General features: G+C 44.3%; 3 protein-coding genes across 3 annotated transcripts in view; all 3 read left to right on the top strand.

Annotated features, from left to right (window-relative positions):
* ARFGAP1 (ARF GTPase activating protein 1) overlaps positions 1 to 7,611 on the top strand; it is a 52,033-nt gene extending 44,422 nt beyond the window's left edge. Inside the window, exon 13 of the mRNA XM_081325187.1 lies at positions 3,047 to 7,611. Coding sequence (XP_081181313.1) covers positions 3,047 to 3,407 — 361 coding nt within the window. The 3' untranslated portion in view covers positions 3,408 to 7,611. The remainder of the gene's footprint in view (positions 1 to 3,046) is intronic.
* Positions 1 to 17,735, top strand: part of COL20A1 (collagen type XX alpha 1 chain) — a 532,145-nt gene that overhangs the window by 289,510 nt on the left and 224,900 nt on the right. The gene's annotated exons all lie outside the window — the stretch shown is intronic.
* LOC308665574 (DEP domain-containing mTOR-interacting protein-like) overlaps positions 13,879 to 17,735 on the top strand; it is a 36,531-nt gene continuing 32,674 nt past the window's right edge. The window contains 1 exon segment of the mRNA XM_081323638.1: positions 13,879 to 14,137. Within this exon segment, the coding sequence (XP_081179764.1) occupies positions 14,052 to 14,137 (86 nt within the window). The 5' untranslated portion in view covers positions 13,879 to 14,051.

Below are 17,735 nucleotides of genomic sequence, written 5' to 3'. Positions count from 1 at the left end.
GTTGTCGTGACGAGCCTCTGGATGGTTTTCACGGGCCCTTGGAATTCCAGGGAACACAGTTTGAACACCATATCCCGAAAACGCTTTTTTGGGAGCCAACTGGACTTTCTTGTCTTTGTCTGAAGACAGTTCAAGAAGCTGAGAAGCGAAACTTCTTCAAAGAAAAACAAGAAAGTCCAGTTGCCTCCTGAAAAAGCACCTTTGGGACAACCGTGACCTGTTTGACTGAGAATCTCCCTAGACTAGGGGTAGGCCACCTTGGCTCTTTTATGACTCGTGGACTTCAACTCCCAGAATTCCTGAGCCAGCCATGCTGAGGGGAAAGGGAGAGGTTTCCGAGCTGAGCCATGCTGGCTCAGGAATTCTGGGAGTTGAAGTCCACGAGTCATGAGGGGGCCATAATTCCCCCATGCTGGCTCAGGAATTCTGGGAGTTGAGGTCCACGAGTCATAAAAGAGCCTTGGTTGCCTACCCCTCCCCTAGACATTTGAACACCAGAGCTTAAGGCTTCCAGCTATGATACTATAAAAAACTGGTTTTAGCCTCCTTTCTTGATCCAATTTTGAAGCCGTGCCAACTCCGAGCCATATTGGACAGAGAACAATTTAGGCAAGAGGTTAGCAAAGCTAGTGACAGCCTAAAATATCCTGGGAACACATTTTCTGTGAACTTTATGAATATTGTTCTTTTTTTAAAAATGTGTATTCTTTTTAAACATCCGGATTACTTTCACAAGCTTTAGCTCCAAAAAGATACAGGTAGTCCTTGACCTAAAACCCTTCATTTAGCAACCACTCAAGAGTTAACAAAATCACTGAAAAAAAAGAGACCGGTCCTCACACGAGCATTACAACAAGCCAGCACGTATTCAAAATTCGGGCCGCGCTTGGCAAACAGCATGAATTTACAGCAGTTGCAGAGTCCCAGCATCATTTGATCACCATTTGTGGCCTTCCCAGCCGGATTCCAACAAGCAGAATCAATATGGTTCACTTAATAGCATTTTTTCACTTAACAACCCGTGGCCAAAAAGGATGTAATAATAGGGTTTGACTCACTTAAAACCTATCTTGCTTACCAGGGGAAACTCTAGTCCTGGTTGTGATTGTAAATTGAGGACTACTTGTACTGATAGTCCTTGACTTACAGCCACTTGTTTAGTGACCGTTTGAAGTCACAACGGCACTGGAAAAAGTGACTTATGACCGTTTTTCACCCTTACGACCGTTGCAGCATCCCCATGGTCATGCTAATAAAATTCGGGCACTTAGCAACTGGCCCGTATTTATGACAGTTGCAGTGTCCCCCGGGGCTCGCGTGATCCCCTTTTGTGACCTTCTGAAAAGCAAAATCAATGGGGAAGCCAGATTCACTTAACAACCGTGTTACTAACTGAACAACTGTAGTGATTCACTTAACAACTGTGGCAGGAAAAGTCATAAAATGGGGCAAAAACTCTCTGAACAACTGTTTTGCATAGCAGCAGAAATTTTGAAGCTCCGTTGTGGTCATAAGTCGAGAACTACCTGTACCGCTTTCGGATAGGTCCTGATGGAAATAACAACAACAACAATAATAATTGTTGGGGCTGCCCTTGAGATCCACTCGGAAGCTTCAACTGGTGCAAAGTGCAGCGGCACGGACACTCTGGGGAGCCTCCCGATACTCCCATATCACACCTCTCCTCCGTGCGCTGCACTGGCTTCCGGTTGCCTTCCGTGTGAAGTTCAAGGTGCTAACAATGACATACAAAGCCCTACATGGCATGGGTCCGGACTACCTACGGGAGCACCTTCTGCCAATGTCAGCACCCCACCGCCCTGTGCGCTCCCACAGAGAGGGCCTCCTCAGGGTACCACCGCTCAAGGAATGTCGACTGGTGGTGCCCAGGGGGAGGGCATTCTCAGTGGGTGCGCCAGCCCTCTGGAACTGCTTACCAACTGAAATCCGGATGGCCCCCGACCTCCGCACCTTCCGACGCGACTTAAAGACTTACCTATTCCAACAGTCCGGCCTGGCCTGATAGCTCTGACAGCTTTAATTGGGGTCCCAGTTTGTTTTGCTTTGATTATTGTTTTCAATACTGTTTCACTTTGTTGCCTGTCCTACTCTGTACACCGCCCCGAGTCCCTCGGGAGAAGGGCGGTTTATAAAAACAAATAAATGAATAAATAAATAAATAAATAATATTTTAAAAGAAGTTGTTTTCTGTTGAATGGGAAGTCTTTCTCCCATCCTATGCTTGGACTTCTAAATAGCTGCCTTGCTTTTATAGTTTCTGGGATGGTTCTAGTTAGAAAGACCTTTTTTTCTTGACACACAGCCGAAAGTTCATTCAGGAGGTTGACAAAGAGAGCAGCCCCATTTTGTTTCTGTGTTAACATTATAACGGAAGAGTTGGAAGGGACCTTGGAGGTCTTCTAGTCCACCCGAAGCCCTATACAGGTAGTCCTCGACTTACAACAGTTAATTTGGTTGCAACAGCGTTTTTTAAAAAGTGACTTAACGATCCGTTTTTTATACTTATGATCCTCGCAGCACCCCTGTGGTCACATAATCAAAATTCAGGCGCTTGGCAACTGACTCATATCTATGACGCTTGCGGTGTCCCTGGATCATGTGATCCCCTTTGGCGACCTTCTGACAAGCAAAGTCAAATGGGGAAAACAGATTCAGTTAACAACCGTGTGACTAACTTGAACAACTGCAGTGATTCACTTAGCAACTGTGGCAAGAAAGCTCATAAAAGGGGGGCAAAAACTCACTTCACCAATGTCTCACTTATCAACACAAATTTGGGGCTCAATTGTGGGCGTAGGTCAAGGACCGCCGGTACCATTTCAGACAAATAGCTGTCCAGTCTCTTCTTGAAAATCTCCAGTGTCGGAGCATTGGCCGCTTCTGGAGGCAGGTTCCGCTGGTTAATTGTTCTCACTGTCAGGAAATTCCTTCTTTTTTTCTCTAGGTTGCTTCTCTCCTTGATGAGCTTCCATTGAACTAACCGAGTTCCTATTTTTCCCTCTGCTCCTGTTTTTTTTCTCGAAAGGCCACCGGAAGCGGAGAGCTACCAGAACAGCAAAAACGAAAGCTACCAGAACAACTCCGTGGATCAGAGTTTCTGGGAGACCTTCGGCAATTCAGACCCACCCAAGACCCACAAGTCCCCGAGCAGCGATAGCTGGACGTACGTGGACAATTCGACGGAGAAGAAGAGCTCCGACAGCTGGGATGTTTGGGGCTCGGGCACCGTCTCCAACAACAAGAACAGTAATGGCGACAGCTGGGAAAACTGGGAGAGCAACTGGGAGAACGCCGCAGGGGAGGGCAAAGCCAAAAAGACTTCGAAGAAGGCCACAAAAGAACCCTCGTCGGCCACCGAAGAAGAATGGGACAATCACAACTGGTAGGACACGTCCTCTAACCCACACAGCAGAAGCGGCGGCGGGGGGGGGGGGGAGAAAAATAACACACCTCCGACGGAAGAATCTCCCACATAACTGGACTAACATCATTTTGAGGGGGGGGCGGCCTCTTTAAACTTCACGCCCGCCGCTCCATTCTCTTTCCACCTCCTGTTCACAACCACCACCACCACAAAAACAACAACCACCACCACATGGGTTTGCGGATTCTTGTAATTATCATACAAAGAGCCAAGTCGTGTCACGGAAACGACCCCGTTGCATTACGATATATCCTCACCCTGCTGCTCTTCCTTCTGGGGTTTGCCAGAGCCGAAAGCCTGGAGGAAGCCAGTCCGTGCAAGTCTTACCATCCTAGCACACAACCTTCGCATGTGTAATTCGGCACACTCGGCCCAACTTCTTTTGGGGACTTCAGCTGATGTTCTGGAGGAGTTCCGGGTCGTCTGATAATGTGGGCGGGGTGGGGTAAGGGTGGCATATTTAGCCAAGGGACATATTGTGACTGAGATGGGATGGCTTGGAATCGAGCCGAAATATTTTTATTTTAAGACATTGTAGAAGCAGCTGTTAGCTGGATCCAGGTTTATTTAAGGGTGTGGTGTTCTGTTCTTTCTTTCTTTCTTTCTTTCTTTCTTTCTTTCTTTCTTTCTTTCTTTCTTTCTTTCTTTCTTTCTTTCTTTCTTTCTTTCTTTCTTTCTTTCTTTCTTTCTTTCTTTCTTTCTTTCTTTCTTTCTTTCTTTCTTTCTTTCTTTCTTTCTTTCTTTTTTGAAGGACGCTGTCCGCTTAATAATTTCAGTTCTCTTATTTAGAAGGAAACAAATGGCATTTCTAAAAGTTTTTTTTTTTTTTTTTTTTTGGAAAACTCCCGTTCTTGGCTTCGGCTGCTTTCAACAGGTTTGCGTAAGATTCCTCATCTTTTCTTTCCTTCCCCCCCCCCCTTTATATGTTAAATTCAATCATCTCAATTCTTTTTCTCCACTGAAGATTCCATATGCTCCTCGATTTTAGCATAATGGCTGGATACAAACAAGTGACGGAAAAAACCAGACAGGATAGGTGACAGTTTTTCTCAAAGGAACATGTCGGAAGCAAACCATCTTTTCTAACCAAACGAAAGCCAATAACGATTTGGAACGTTGCACTTATAAAAGATAAGATTATAGGATTCCACATGGGTTTTCCTCTTTCCCTTCTGCTCCCCCTGTGCCCGGAAGGAGATTACTGAAAAATAATCAGATTCCAACGTCTGTCATTTTTGAGCTATGCTGCATGAATTTGAGGATTCATTCCAGTATCCTTTTATACAAGGTCTGATGTCAATTCTGTTTTTGGTGCTTGTGATCAGTAGATTGTTTTTTATAATTATGTATATTTAAATGCTACAGTGTTAGACCGCTAGGAGGCAGGAAACACTGAATCGTGGTACAGTTGGCTGGATGTCAAAAATGAGGCATTTCGGGAACCAGGATGAAAAATCTGGTTTCTTTATCTTAAGAAAACCTTTGGCTTGGCTAATGAGCTGCGTGATGTCTTGAGTGCCTGGATCACGGGTAGGCCAACCTTGGCTCTTTTATGACTTGTGGACTTCAAGTCCCAGAAGTCCAGGAATTCTGGGAGTTGAAGTCCACGAGTCATAAAAGAGCCAAGGTTTGCCTACCCCTGGCCTGGATCCTTGGGAATTTCCAGTTTCTCAGAATTTAGCTGAAATCGTCTGCTGTATATAATAACTGTGTGTGTATATCAGTGCACATAAACACACAGAGATCATAAAGTATTAATAGTTTCCTACAATTTTTATGTATTGTTCAATATGTCAGTATCTTATCTTGTGAAGAAATATGAAGTACTTGAGCTGCTGTGTGGTATTTTTCACTTGTCCTTTTTCCCCTCAATTACTAGCTAAATTTCTTTCCTGAAGACTTTTGCCTTCTCACCGTCTGGTCCCAGTTTTCACTCCTCTTGGACTTTCTAATCAGATCTGTGCCTGTCTTTCAAGAATACGTTTTTTTTGTTTTTGTTTTTTTTGCCAAATTTCTGAGATTTTGTGACCTCATTAAAAACTGCAGCTTTTTTCTTTTTTTTTTTTAAGTGTGTCTCAGAATAGAGTTAACTTGGCTATTTCTTTTGCTGATGTGTGTCCATTTTTCCCCAATAGCGTGTGAGTTTTTTTTTCTTTTCTTCATTTTCTATTTTCTGGATCAGTCCTTAGAAACTTAATTGTGTGTTTTGCACGTGAAGGAGCATCAGCTACTAACTACCTTAAGTTTTGCTCATCTGATCTTTTCAGTCTGTCTGCCGTTTTGTTTTAAATCATTTATCTGTGGAACGCAAGGAGATGGGAGCTCTCTGTCTCTCCATTAATGTATATTTTATCTTATGGCAGATTTCTTCATCTCCTAAACCGCTGTCTCTCATGCTTGGCAAGTTTAAGAAGGATGGACTTCAACTCCCAGAAGAGCAGAGATGGCTGGGGAATTCTGGGAGTTGAAGTCCACCCATCTTAAACTTGCCAAGGTTGAGATACTCCGTCCTAAACTCCTTGCATAAAAACATATTTATTTTTAAAGCAGCCTTTCCTTTCCTTTTTTTTTCCTTTTTTATCCAAAGGCAGGGCTGATTCTCCGCCCCCCCCCGCTCCTCAAATCATATCTTTTCAGACTAGAGTCTGTTTCTTCGCTCTATGAATCACCTCGTTACCTTTCCAGTTTTTAAATGAGATGACGATACAGCTTGCCACCTTAGCTAAAACTATCCAGAGTGGGGAATGTAAATATCAAACACCAAAAGGACTCTAAAAATCATGATCTTGGGGATGAAGGAGGTGGCACCCGATTTCAGGGTTACTGTGTTAGCTCTTTCTCGGTTCTGCGTTGCTCCCTCCATGGAAGAAAAAAATACAGCTCACGAACTCATACGAAATGCGTCAGAGGTTTCCCAAGTTGTTCTTTTTTTCACAGCTACCTACACTAGAAACCCCCTTGATAAACAAAATCTTTAAGAAATTGAGTTATAAATAGATAAATAAGAGAACAGAGCTATCAGATTTCCAAAGTTAATTGTACAGGATTATCCCAAGTCATCTATACACAACCAAGCGGCTTATGTATTTGAACCTTTTATTTTTAACATCATTGGAGGGGAGCCAATGGTAGCAAAAAAAAAAAAAATCCCCCAGTAATTTGATAGTAAGAGAGCAACTTAAGTAGGATCAGCTGCCTTGGAGTTACAAAATACAGGATGCAATGCCCTTCTGCATGATTGGTGATTTATATCTTCAGTTTAGTACAGTAACAAAACCCTTGATTCAGCCTTCCCTGGTTTCACGCCCTCCAGATAGCTATCCGGTGTTCGTTGGGCTGTTGTGGAAACTGGTTTAACTCCGCCAGAAGGTATTAAATTACGGAAGGCTGCTGTCGAAGTTGGCTGAAACCAAACCTAGCATCGGGGTGTTCCCGAAGCGTTTCTTCCATTGCACGTTGCTGAGAATGCAACCCTGTCCCTAATGCTAGAATTAATGACTTGAGATCTCTTGCTGTATAGTCTTGCTGCTGTCTCTTAACTTCCCTAGAAATTCTCCACCTTTTCACGGCCTTCCATGGTAGGCATTTATATGTATTGGTGTAGTAATTCGTACAATAACTTCCAGTTCAGGTGAACGTCCTTCTCTTAACCGAATCCCCAAAGGGAGGTAATAGGAAGTGTAGGCGACCTCACACCTGTTGAGCTTTTCTGTCCTGGGAAGCTAAGCGGGGTCAAACTTGAGCAGTACTTGGAGGGGGAGATCTCCAGAGAATATCATGGCTACTATGGGCTAGATTGGGAAATCAGAAACGCTTGGTGGAGGCAACAGGGGCAAGTGTTTTATTTTCTGCACCAAGTTGAAAATGAACGGGAAGAGTAGGCCTCCACCGGTAGAAGATACAGGGTCAAAACTTTGAGAAATGTAACTGGATCTTAATGCTCCTTCCTCTCTTGGTTGGAATAACTGGTCAGTGGATTATTATTATTATTTTTCTTTTTCAGAAGAAGCTGGGTGGTGGGATACGCGATTCTTTCCGTTTCCGACTACCATTTTGTCAGTTCCTTCGCAAGAGCTGTGAGTTATGTTCCTTTGTTTTGCAAAACGGTATTGAATCTGAACCGACCGTGTCCTCTCAAAGTGAAACAATAAAGTCAGAGAAATGGAACAAAGCCCTTCCAACATCCTATTTAAGTAGCTTCACGTTGCGTTGACATTCACGTTTGTATTTTGCACAGAAATATGAGTTGCACCGTCTGCAGCTTCCACGTTCTTCTGGGCTTGGGTTGGTTTTCAGAGAACATGTCTCTAACCTCAATCTTGGTTAATGCACAAGACCTTTATTTGTTTGTTTATTTGTGTGTCTCTCAACTTTATTATTTTTACAAATAACTCGAGGTGGCAAACATGTCCAGCACACCTTCCTCTTTCTGTTTTCTCTACAACAACAACCCTGTGAGGTGAGTTGGGCTGGCCCAAAGTCACTCAGCTGGCTTTCATGCCTAAGGCGGGATTAGAACTTGATTTGCCCAAAGTCAGCCAATTGGTTTTCATAACAAAGGGGGGAATTAGAACTCGCCGTCTCTTGGTGATTGTCCCAAACTCACCCAGTTGACTTTCATGACAAAGGGGGGACTATAACTCACCGTCTCCTGGTGATTGTCCCAAAAGCACCCAGATGACTTTCATGGCTTAGATGGTATTATAACTTGCACTCTGCAGGTGATTGGCCCAAATTCATCCAGTTGGCTTTCGTGACGAAGGGGGGACTAGAACTCACCGTCTCCTGGTGATTGGCCCAAAGTCACTCAGATGGCTTTCATGGCTAAGGTGGGACTAGAATTCACTGTCTCCCACTTTCTAGCCTGGTGCATTAATAACTTGACCAAATTGGGTTTCAACCTGAGGAGGAAGGGCATTCTCCATTAAAACAATTGCGTTGAAAGCAACCTCAAAACAATTTCACAAGATACAGTGTTGTATGCCAAGATGAGGACAATCATTGGGATACAGTATGCTGAGAAGATTTTTGAAGATTGACTTACAAAGAGAATTTGGGGAAAAATCCACTTAAAAAAAACCCTAAAAGAACAAGTCGATGATATGCCTCCCACTTTCAAATACCATTGATGGTTTCTAAAAGATGGTGGAGGGGTAATTCAACCTTTTCTGAAAATTTAGATTAGAACAACTTACAAGATGTGTGGACTTGCTGGCGGGGACTTTCCGGAAGGTGATGTCCACACATCTCAAAGTGGCCAAGGTAGAAAAAACATTGGCTCAGATTAAGCTTTGTGAAAACAAGCACACATTTCCCAGGTTATATTGAACAAACATATGGCGGACTCAAAAGTGCCTATTTTTAATAGGAAAGTCCATTAAAAAAGTAATCCCGAGTAAGTTATGAAATCAGATTAAGTTGTGAAATAAAATTAATAAAAGTAACTAGAGGTGACACGATAGCAATCTTCCAATATTTGAGGGGATGCCACAAAGAAGAGGGGGGGGTCAAGCTATCCTCCAAAGCACCTGAAGGCAGGACAAGAAGCAACGGATGGAAACTCATCAAAGAGAGAAGCAACCTGGAATTAAGGAGGAATTTCCTGACAGTGAGAACAATTAACCAGTGGAACAACTTGCCTTAAGAAATTGTGAATGTTCCAACACTGGAAGTTTTTAAGAAGAGACTGGACAACCATTTGTCTGAAATGGTATAGGGTCTCCTGCTTTGAGCTGGGGATTGGACTAGAAGACCTACAAGGTCCCTTCCAACTCATGTTATTCTGTTTACAGGTAGTCTTCGACTTACAACAGTTCATTTAGTCACCATTCAAAGCTTCAGTGGCATTGAAAAAAATGACTTATGACCACTTTTCACATTTACAGCATCCCCACAGTCATGTTATCAGAATTCAGACGCTTGCTAACTGACTCAATTTTTGTAGGTTGCAGTGTCCTGGGGTTGTGTGATTGCCTTTTGTGTCATTCTGACAAGCAAAGTCTATGGGAAAGCCAGATTCACTTAACAACCGTGTTACCAACTTAACAACTGCAGTGATTCATTTAACAACCGTGGCAAGAAAGGTCATAAAAGGGGGCAAAGCTTACCAAATAAATGTTTCACTTAGCAACAGAAATTTTGGGCTCAACTGTGGTCATAATTCTGTCTGTTCTGTTAATTTTACAGAAATCACCAGGAGTAGAACGTAGATGTACTTTAGAACGATAAATATTGCTACCACCTTGCACTAGGAAGGGAAAAGTTTTGAGAATTGTAATAATGGCGTATAAAGGTTCATATATCACTGCCGGCACATAAAATGGTCTACTGTTCAATATCAAGCCCAAAAGCAAGCTTTATAATTCCTTGTCTTTCCTCTCTCTTTTTAGGCAAAATACTAACAAAACAGTCAGTAACCAGGCACAATAACACTCCATGCAGAAAGACAAGTCTAGTATAAATTAAAACTATACTGGTGGAAATTATTTTGCCAGCTTTGTAAAACAAAAAGCAGCCATATGTTTTTCCACTCACGTAATGACATTCTTCGTACGAAACAAACCTTATTTTCCTCTCTAGCCACAAGAGGGGGTCTCTTTACCATCCTAATGCATCCACTAGCCCAGGGGTAGGCAACCTTGGCTCTTTTATGACTCGTGGACTTCAACTCCCAGAATTCCTGAGCCAGCCACGCTGAGGGAAAAGGGAGAGGTTTCCATGCTAAGCCATGCTGGCTCAGGAATTCTGGGAGTTGAAGTCCACGAGTTATTAAAAGGGCCAAGGTTGCCTACCCCTGATCTAGGGCATTTCAGTGTATTAGTTAAGCATTACCTCAGAGATGGGCAACCTTGGCTCTTTTATGACTCGTGGACTTCAACTCCCAGAATTCCTGAGCCAGCATGGCTCAGCTTGAAAACCTCTCCTTTCCCCCTCAGCATGGCTGGCTCAGGAATTCTGGGAGTTGAAGTCCACGAGTCATAAAAGAGCCAAGGTTGCCTATCCCTGTGACTAGTCACTATTTCTCAACCTCAGCAACTTTGAGGCAGAAGCCCCAATTATTTCAAAGTTGCCAAATTTGAAAAATACTGGTCTGGAGTATCATTTTTGTGGGGGTGGGGGAAATAGCAGCTTCCATGCAGGACTGGAATTTTCAAGGAAGGCCCTGGACTCAATCAAAACAATCTTTGTCTCCAGGAGTTGTGAGTGCTACTTCCCTAGAGCTTTTCAGTTAGAGACTGGACATCCATGGAATGGTAGAGGGTCTCCTGCTTGAGCAGGGGGTTGGACTGGAAGACCTCCAAGGTCCGTTCCAATCTTAATTGTATTCTGTCTTCACAACAGGGGAATCGCACATTCTTGTTTAAATTTACCGGTACTTTTAAGAACGCTTGGAGGCAGACCAGCTAAGCGGCATCAGCCAATCCTGTTAAAATGAGGCTGGAGGATAAAATCATGGTGGGGGAATGGAGTCATGATAACATAAGTTTCGCTCAAATGGCATAGAGTACATAACTGTCTGTCTGTCTATCTTGTCTACCTACTTGTCTGTCTGTCTGTCTGTCTGTCTGTCTATCTATCTATCTATCTATCTATCTATCTATCTATCTATCTATCTATCTATCTATCTATCTATCTATCTATCTATCTGTATACCACCTTTATTATATTTACAAATAAGGTGGTGAACATATCCAACAAAACTTTTGTCTCCTGTTTTCTCCATAACAACAATCCAGTGAGGTGAATTGGGCTGAGACAAGAGTGGCCAAAAAATCTTCCAGTCAGCTTTTATGGCTAAGGCAGGACTAGAACTCCCAGCCTCCTGGTGATTGGCCCAAAGTCACCCAGCTGGCTTTCATGGCTAAGGCAGGGTTAGAACTCACACTCTCCTGGTGATTGGCCCAAAGTCTCCCAGCTGGCTTTTATGGCTAAGGCAGGACTAGAACTCCCAGCCTCCTGGTGATTGGCCCAAAGTCACCCAGCTGGCTTTCATGGCTAAGGCAGGACTAGAACTCCCAGCCTCCTGGTGATTGGCCCAAAGTCACCCAGCTGGCTTTCATGGCTAAGGCAGGGTTAGAACTCACACTCTCCTGGTGATTGGCCCAAAGTCTCCCAGCTGGCTTTTATGGCTAAGGCAGGACTAGAACTCCCAGCCTCCTGGTGATTGGCCCAAAGTCACCCAGCTGGCTTTCATGGCTAAGGCAGGGTTAGAACTCACACTCTCCTGGTGATTGGCCCAAAGTCTCCCAGCTGGCTTTTATGGCTAAGGCAGGACTAGAACTCCCAGCCTCCTGGTGATTGGCCCAAAGTCACCCAGCTGGCTTTCATGGCTAAGGCAGGACTAGAACTCCCAGCCTCCTGGTGATTGGCCCAAAGTCTCCCAGCTGGCTTTTATGGCTAAGGTAGGACTAGAACTCCCAGCCTCCTGGTGATTGGCCCAAAGTCACCCAGCTGGCTTTCATGGCTAAGGCAGGGCTAGAACTCACACTCTCCTACTTTCTAGCCTGGTGCCTTCCCCACTAGCTCAAATGGACCATCTGTCTTCCACCATTGTGGGCTCCGCCATGGCCATCACAATTGCTCTGTGTGTAGTTGTAGTACGTGGTTGACTCACAGCTGTGCTTTATACATTTGAAGGATGAGGAACAACAATTTTTCCCTCATAGTCTGATTTCTGTATTTTAGTCTCTTCTTCATCCGTGTTTTGTGCTGTTTGGACAACAAGTGTGGTTTTGCAATCACTGGTGGAGACCTGTGATCTGTTAATGTTAGGGTTCTGGCAAGGATCACACCACCAAGTTCCTGATGGCTTTGACAGCTCCTGCCCTTAATGTAATTAAGGCACTCAGCATCTCGTTTGTTGCTACTGTTTTAGGCTGTTTCACCTCTTGCTATCACAACATACAGATTGCCTCCTAATGGGCTAACTTTTAGTTTTAGCCTCAGGTTGCAGTGTCCTGGGCTCATGTGATTACCATTTGTGACTTTCCATTTGTGACAGCTTCCTGACAAGCAAAGTGAAGGGGGGGAAAGCAAGATTCACATAATGACTGTATGATTCACTTAACAACTGCGTTGATTTCACGTAACAGCCATGGCAACAAAAGGTGTAACATGGGATAAAACTCACTTAAACAGCTTAACAATCCAGTTTTTGGTCACCACGATGTAAAAAAGAGGTTGAGACTCTAGAAAGAGTACAGAGAAGAGCAACAAAGATGATCAGGGGACTGGAGGCTAAAACATATAAGGAACGGTTGCTGGAATTGGGTATGTCTAGTTTAATAAAGAGAAGGATGAGGGGGGACATGATAACAGTGTACCAATATCTCAGGGGCTGCCCCAAAGAAGAGGGAGTCAAGCTATTCTCCAAAGCGCCTGAAGGCAGGACAAGAAGCAACGGATGGAAGCTAACCAAGGAGAGAAGCAACCTAGAACTAAGGAGAAACTTCCTGACAGTTAGAACAATTAATCAGTGGAACAACCTGCGTCCAGAGGTGGTGAATGCTCCAACACTGGAAGCTTTTAAGTAAAGACTGGACAACCATTTGTCTGAAATGGTATAGGGTTTCCTGCCTGAGCAGTGGGTTGGACTAGATGACCTCGAAGGTCCCTTCCAACTTTTTATTATTATTATTATTATTATTATTATTATTATTATTATTATTATTATTATTATTATTATTATTATTATTATTATAAATTTTTGGGGTCAATTGTGCTCGCAGGTCGTGGACTCTCTGCATCAAATGCCATCATATTCCAGAAAACCACAGTCTTTCATTATATTGCTCACAATACGTCATTAATTCCTCACACTCACTCAGGTTTGAACCAACTCCCGTATGGACTACTGCCACCCACTCTCCATGGCGCTGCCCTTGAAGACCATTTGGAAATGGCCACTGGTTCTGGATGCAGTGGCATGCCTAATGTTGGCTGCCTGCGGTCCATCCCGATTTCACGACGGCTATGCATGAAGCGGTCACCTTTTTTCAGTGCCGCTGTACCTTTGAGCGGTCACTAAATGGACTGTCGCAAGCCGAGGACTACGTTGTACTCGGTTTGTCAGTCACCTTTGTTTTCTAAGAGGTACGCAGGAGTCTTCTCCAGCACCACAGCTGGAAGTCAGGCTGCACAGGAGAAGACCTAAAATCCTTGGTTCTTCTGCTGACACCACCTCCTCCTCCTCAGGAATGGCTCTCTGGCATTGGTGAGATCCAGCATGATCCAACACAACTGATCTCAGCTCGTCCCTTCTCCTTCAACGGGAATCTGCCCTTGACCCTCGGCTTCCAGCTAAGGCGGAGCAGCCCTTGAAGGCAAGAGGCAGGTCCAGTTCCACCTCTCGGCTTAGGGACAGCCTTCTTCTCCCACAATCTTCACTTACCTCCCTTGATCTTTCCTCCACCCCTCCAGGCAAAGCAAGCAAGCAGCCTGCCTTTATCTCTTTTTAAAAGTGCTAACAAGATGTTTCTGGCAGGGCGCCCCGGTTTGTGCAGAAAGGCAAACACGCTGGTGGAAAGCCAGGCGTAGTAGCTGCTTAGCAGCTCACAAGGCGCAGCTGCCTCTCTCCACCACGGCTGGCTTTAACCGACAGGCTGGGATGGAGAACGTGAGCAGCGTCTTCAAGCAAAGGGCCACTGAGCAGCACCACAGAGCCGAGGTCATGATCGCTGGAGAACAGCTCAGGTACGTAGGCTGATGGGACAAGCATTGGTCTGGAATGGTATAGGGTCTGCTGCTCGAGCAGAGGGTTGGACTAGAAGACCTCCAAGGTCCCTTCCAACTCTGTTATTCTGATCCAGGTTCACTTTTTCTCCCGTTTTCGAGGTCCAACGTTTAGCAACCTCAGGCAAAAAGACTTCCCAAGTTTAAAACTCCGTCCTTACGGAAGGGGAACCCCCCCCACACACAAACTTGTCTAATTTATATTTAAGGATGATTGGCTGTAGACGAAAAGGGAAATATATACATATATACATACATATATATCTATATCTATCTATCTATCTATCTATCTATCTATCTATCTATCTATCTATCTATCTATCTATCTATCTATCTATCTAATTAGTTAGGCGTGAGACCACTTTGAGTGCTTACATTCAGGTAGCTTGCAGGAAAACTCAATTTGCAAGAAATTGTGGGGATGCCAAAGTCAACTTGACCTGGTAAAAATGAGAAGAGGGTCTTCATTTTTAAAAAAGCAGCTTTCTTAAACTTGGGCTCCCAAGTGCATTGGCTCACTGCGCTCGGGAATGCTAAGAAATTGAATTTCTAGCATATTTTGCATCCAAAATAAACTTTTAAAAGCAGATCTACTCAGAGTGGGAGAAAGCAGTGTTAATAATATTCCTGGTGTAGTTGAACTGGCATTCAGGCTCCGAAAGAGATATGCCGTTGATTTTTTTTAAAAAAAATGTTATCAACAGCATCCTGTTCACTTACTATTTGACAAAGTAATTTTCTAAGAAAATTGTGTTTCTATAACCAATCCCGGGACATCTGCCACATGATGCATTTAGCTCTGGGTTCAAGTGTCTGTCAGGATAGTTAGATCTGGGGACTGATAAAAGTTTAAAGGTAAAGGTTCCCCCGTACATGCGTGCTAGTCGTTTTCGACTCTAGGGGCCGGTGCTCATCTCCGTTTCAAAGCCGAAGAGCCAGCGCTTGTCCGAGGACGTCTCCGTGGTCATGTGGCCAGCATGACTAGACGCCAAAGGCGCACGGAATGCTGTTACCTTCCCACCATAGTGGTCCCTATTTTTCTACTTGCATTTTTATGTGCTTTTGAACTGCTAGGTTGGCAGAAGCTGGGACGAGTAACAGGCACTCACTCTGTTATGCGGCACTCAGGATTCAACCCGCCAAACTGCCGACCATCTGATTGACAAGCTCAGCGTCCTAACCCACTGAGCCACCACATATGTTCCCCTAAATCTCTTTTTCCTAGCTAGGAAAAATGTTGAAGTTAACATGGGAGGCAAGAAGCACCAGAAGGAGAAAGAAAGAACAGAAGAAGAAGGAAAAATGGGATATTTACTTACCCAAAGGTTGTGTAACAATGTTCTGAGTCCCTTGTTACTGTGGTTAAATGTGAGTCCTAAGTTTGAAAACAGTGCCGGTCTAACAAGATTTGGGCTTAGCCATTGGAATCGTTCCAATTTACTTATGGCCAAAGTTTTGTCATGGAGAATGGCTCCACATTATACTTCCCGTGAAGGTTTATGTGCAAAAAGAGAGAAGCATGAAATAAGGGTAGTTAGGCAGGAAAAAAAACAAATGCACAGGTATAGAATAGATCAGGGGTCTTCAGACTTGGCCCTTTTATGATTTGTGGACTTCAACTCCCAGAATTCCTCAGCTAGCCGCCCTGGCTGAGGAATTCTGGGAGTTGAAGTCCACAAGTCATAAAAGGGCCAAGTTTGAAGAACCCTGGAATAGATGATACCTGGCTCAACAGTAGTAACTGTGAGAGGGATCTAGGAGTCCTAGTGGATCGCTGCTTAATTGTGCCCAAAAAAGCCAATGCAATCCTAGGCTGCATCAACAGAGGGATACCCTCCAGATCAAGCAAAGTGATAGTACACTCTATGGCACATTAAAGAGACCACACTTGGAACACTGCATCGCATTCTGGTCACCACAATACAAAAAAAAGATGCTGAGACCCTAGAAAAGAGAAGAGCAGCAAAGATGATAAAGAGTCTGGAGGTTAAATTGTACGATGAACAGTTAAGGGGACCAGATGTGTCTAGCCCAGGGGTAGGCAACCTTGGTTCTTTTATGACTCGTGGACTTCAACTCAGGAATTCTGGGAGTTGAAGTCCACGAGTCATAAAAGAGCCAAGGGGCTGCCACAGGAATTCTGGGAGTTGAAGTCCACGAGTCATAAAAAAGCCAAGGTTGCCTACTCCTGGCCTAGGCCTAGGCCGCTTGATGACTCGTGGACTTCAACTCCCAGAATTCCTGAGCCAGCCACGCTGAGGGGAAAGGGAGAGGTTTCCAAGCTGAGCCATGCTGGCTCAGGAATTCTGGGAGTTGAAGTCCACGAGTCATAAAAGAGCCAAGGTGGCCTATTCCTGGTCTAGCCCAATGAAGAGAAGGGGAGCTATGATAGCATCTTCCAATACTTAAGGACTGTCACAGGGAAGAGAGCATTGATTTATTCTCCATAGCATCTGAGGGCTGGATAAGAAGCATCCGAGGGAGATCCAACCCGGAAATAAGAAGGAATTTTCGGAGAGTGAGTACAATTGCTGGAGTTCTGTGGATTTTGAAGAAAAGATTGGACGACTGTCTGTAAATAGTATAAGCACTCCTGCCTTGGGCAGAGGGTTAGACTAGAAAACCTCCAGGGTCCCTTACAGCCCTATGATTCTATGACTCGAGTGAAGACGAGACAAAAATCAGATGCAGACAAGGAGGGTGAAAATCTGCCTGCTAGATATGTACAAATAATGGATTAGCACGACAGCAGCAGGAACTTAGCAGATCGTGGGGGAAACCTCATCCGGTCCTCATTTCTTTATTTTGTTTTCTAGTCAAGTCCACTACAGGTGTTCCTCCACTTACGAATGCAAGTGAGCTCAACATTTCGGTTGCTAAGCAAGACAGTTGTTAAGTGAGTTTCCTTGCCCCCGTTGTTAAGTAAATCACTGCAGTTGTTCAGTTAGCAACGTGGCTTCACCGTCGGCTTCGCTTGTCAGAAGATAGTAGAATCTGATCACAAGAAAGCCGTCATAAATACCAGCCAGTTGCCAAGCGTCGGAAGTTTGATCACGTGACCCCTTGGATGCTGCAATGGTCATAAATGCAGAAAAACAGTCAGGTCACTTTTTTACTTCAAATGGTCAGTAAATGAACGTTTGTAAGTTGAGAATTACCCGTAGTTTGCTCTAAAAGACCCTGCATCATCATCGTCATCATCATCATCATCATCATAAAAGTTGGAAGGGACTTCGGAGGTCGTCTAGTCCACAGGTCTGCAACCCGTGGCTCCGGAGCCGCATGCGGCTCTTTCAGCCATCTCCTGCGGCTCCCAGTCCTCTGCCATGTGCAGTCCAAAAAAAAAAAGTGAGACTAAAAAAGTTCAACCAATCAATTCAAATATGCAGGGTAGGTGCATATCTCGCTTTGGCTCCACTCTTCAGTCAAACCCTGTTCTGTGCATGCGCGCATGTATGCGCATGTGCACACATTTTTTTGCGGCTCCCAGTTTTTCCTTTTGTGAGGGAACCGGCTACGAGTGGCTCTTTCACTGTTTCAGGTTGCTGACCCAGTCTAA

The sequence above is a fragment of the Vipera berus genome (genome assembly GCF_964194415.1).
Source record: "Vipera berus genome assembly, chromosome: 3".
Classification (NCBI taxonomy): domain Eukaryota; kingdom Metazoa; phylum Chordata; class Lepidosauria; order Squamata; family Viperidae; genus Vipera; species Vipera berus.
The sequence above is the reverse complement of the archived record's forward strand: the minus strand, read 5'-3'. Positions and strand labels throughout refer to the sequence as shown.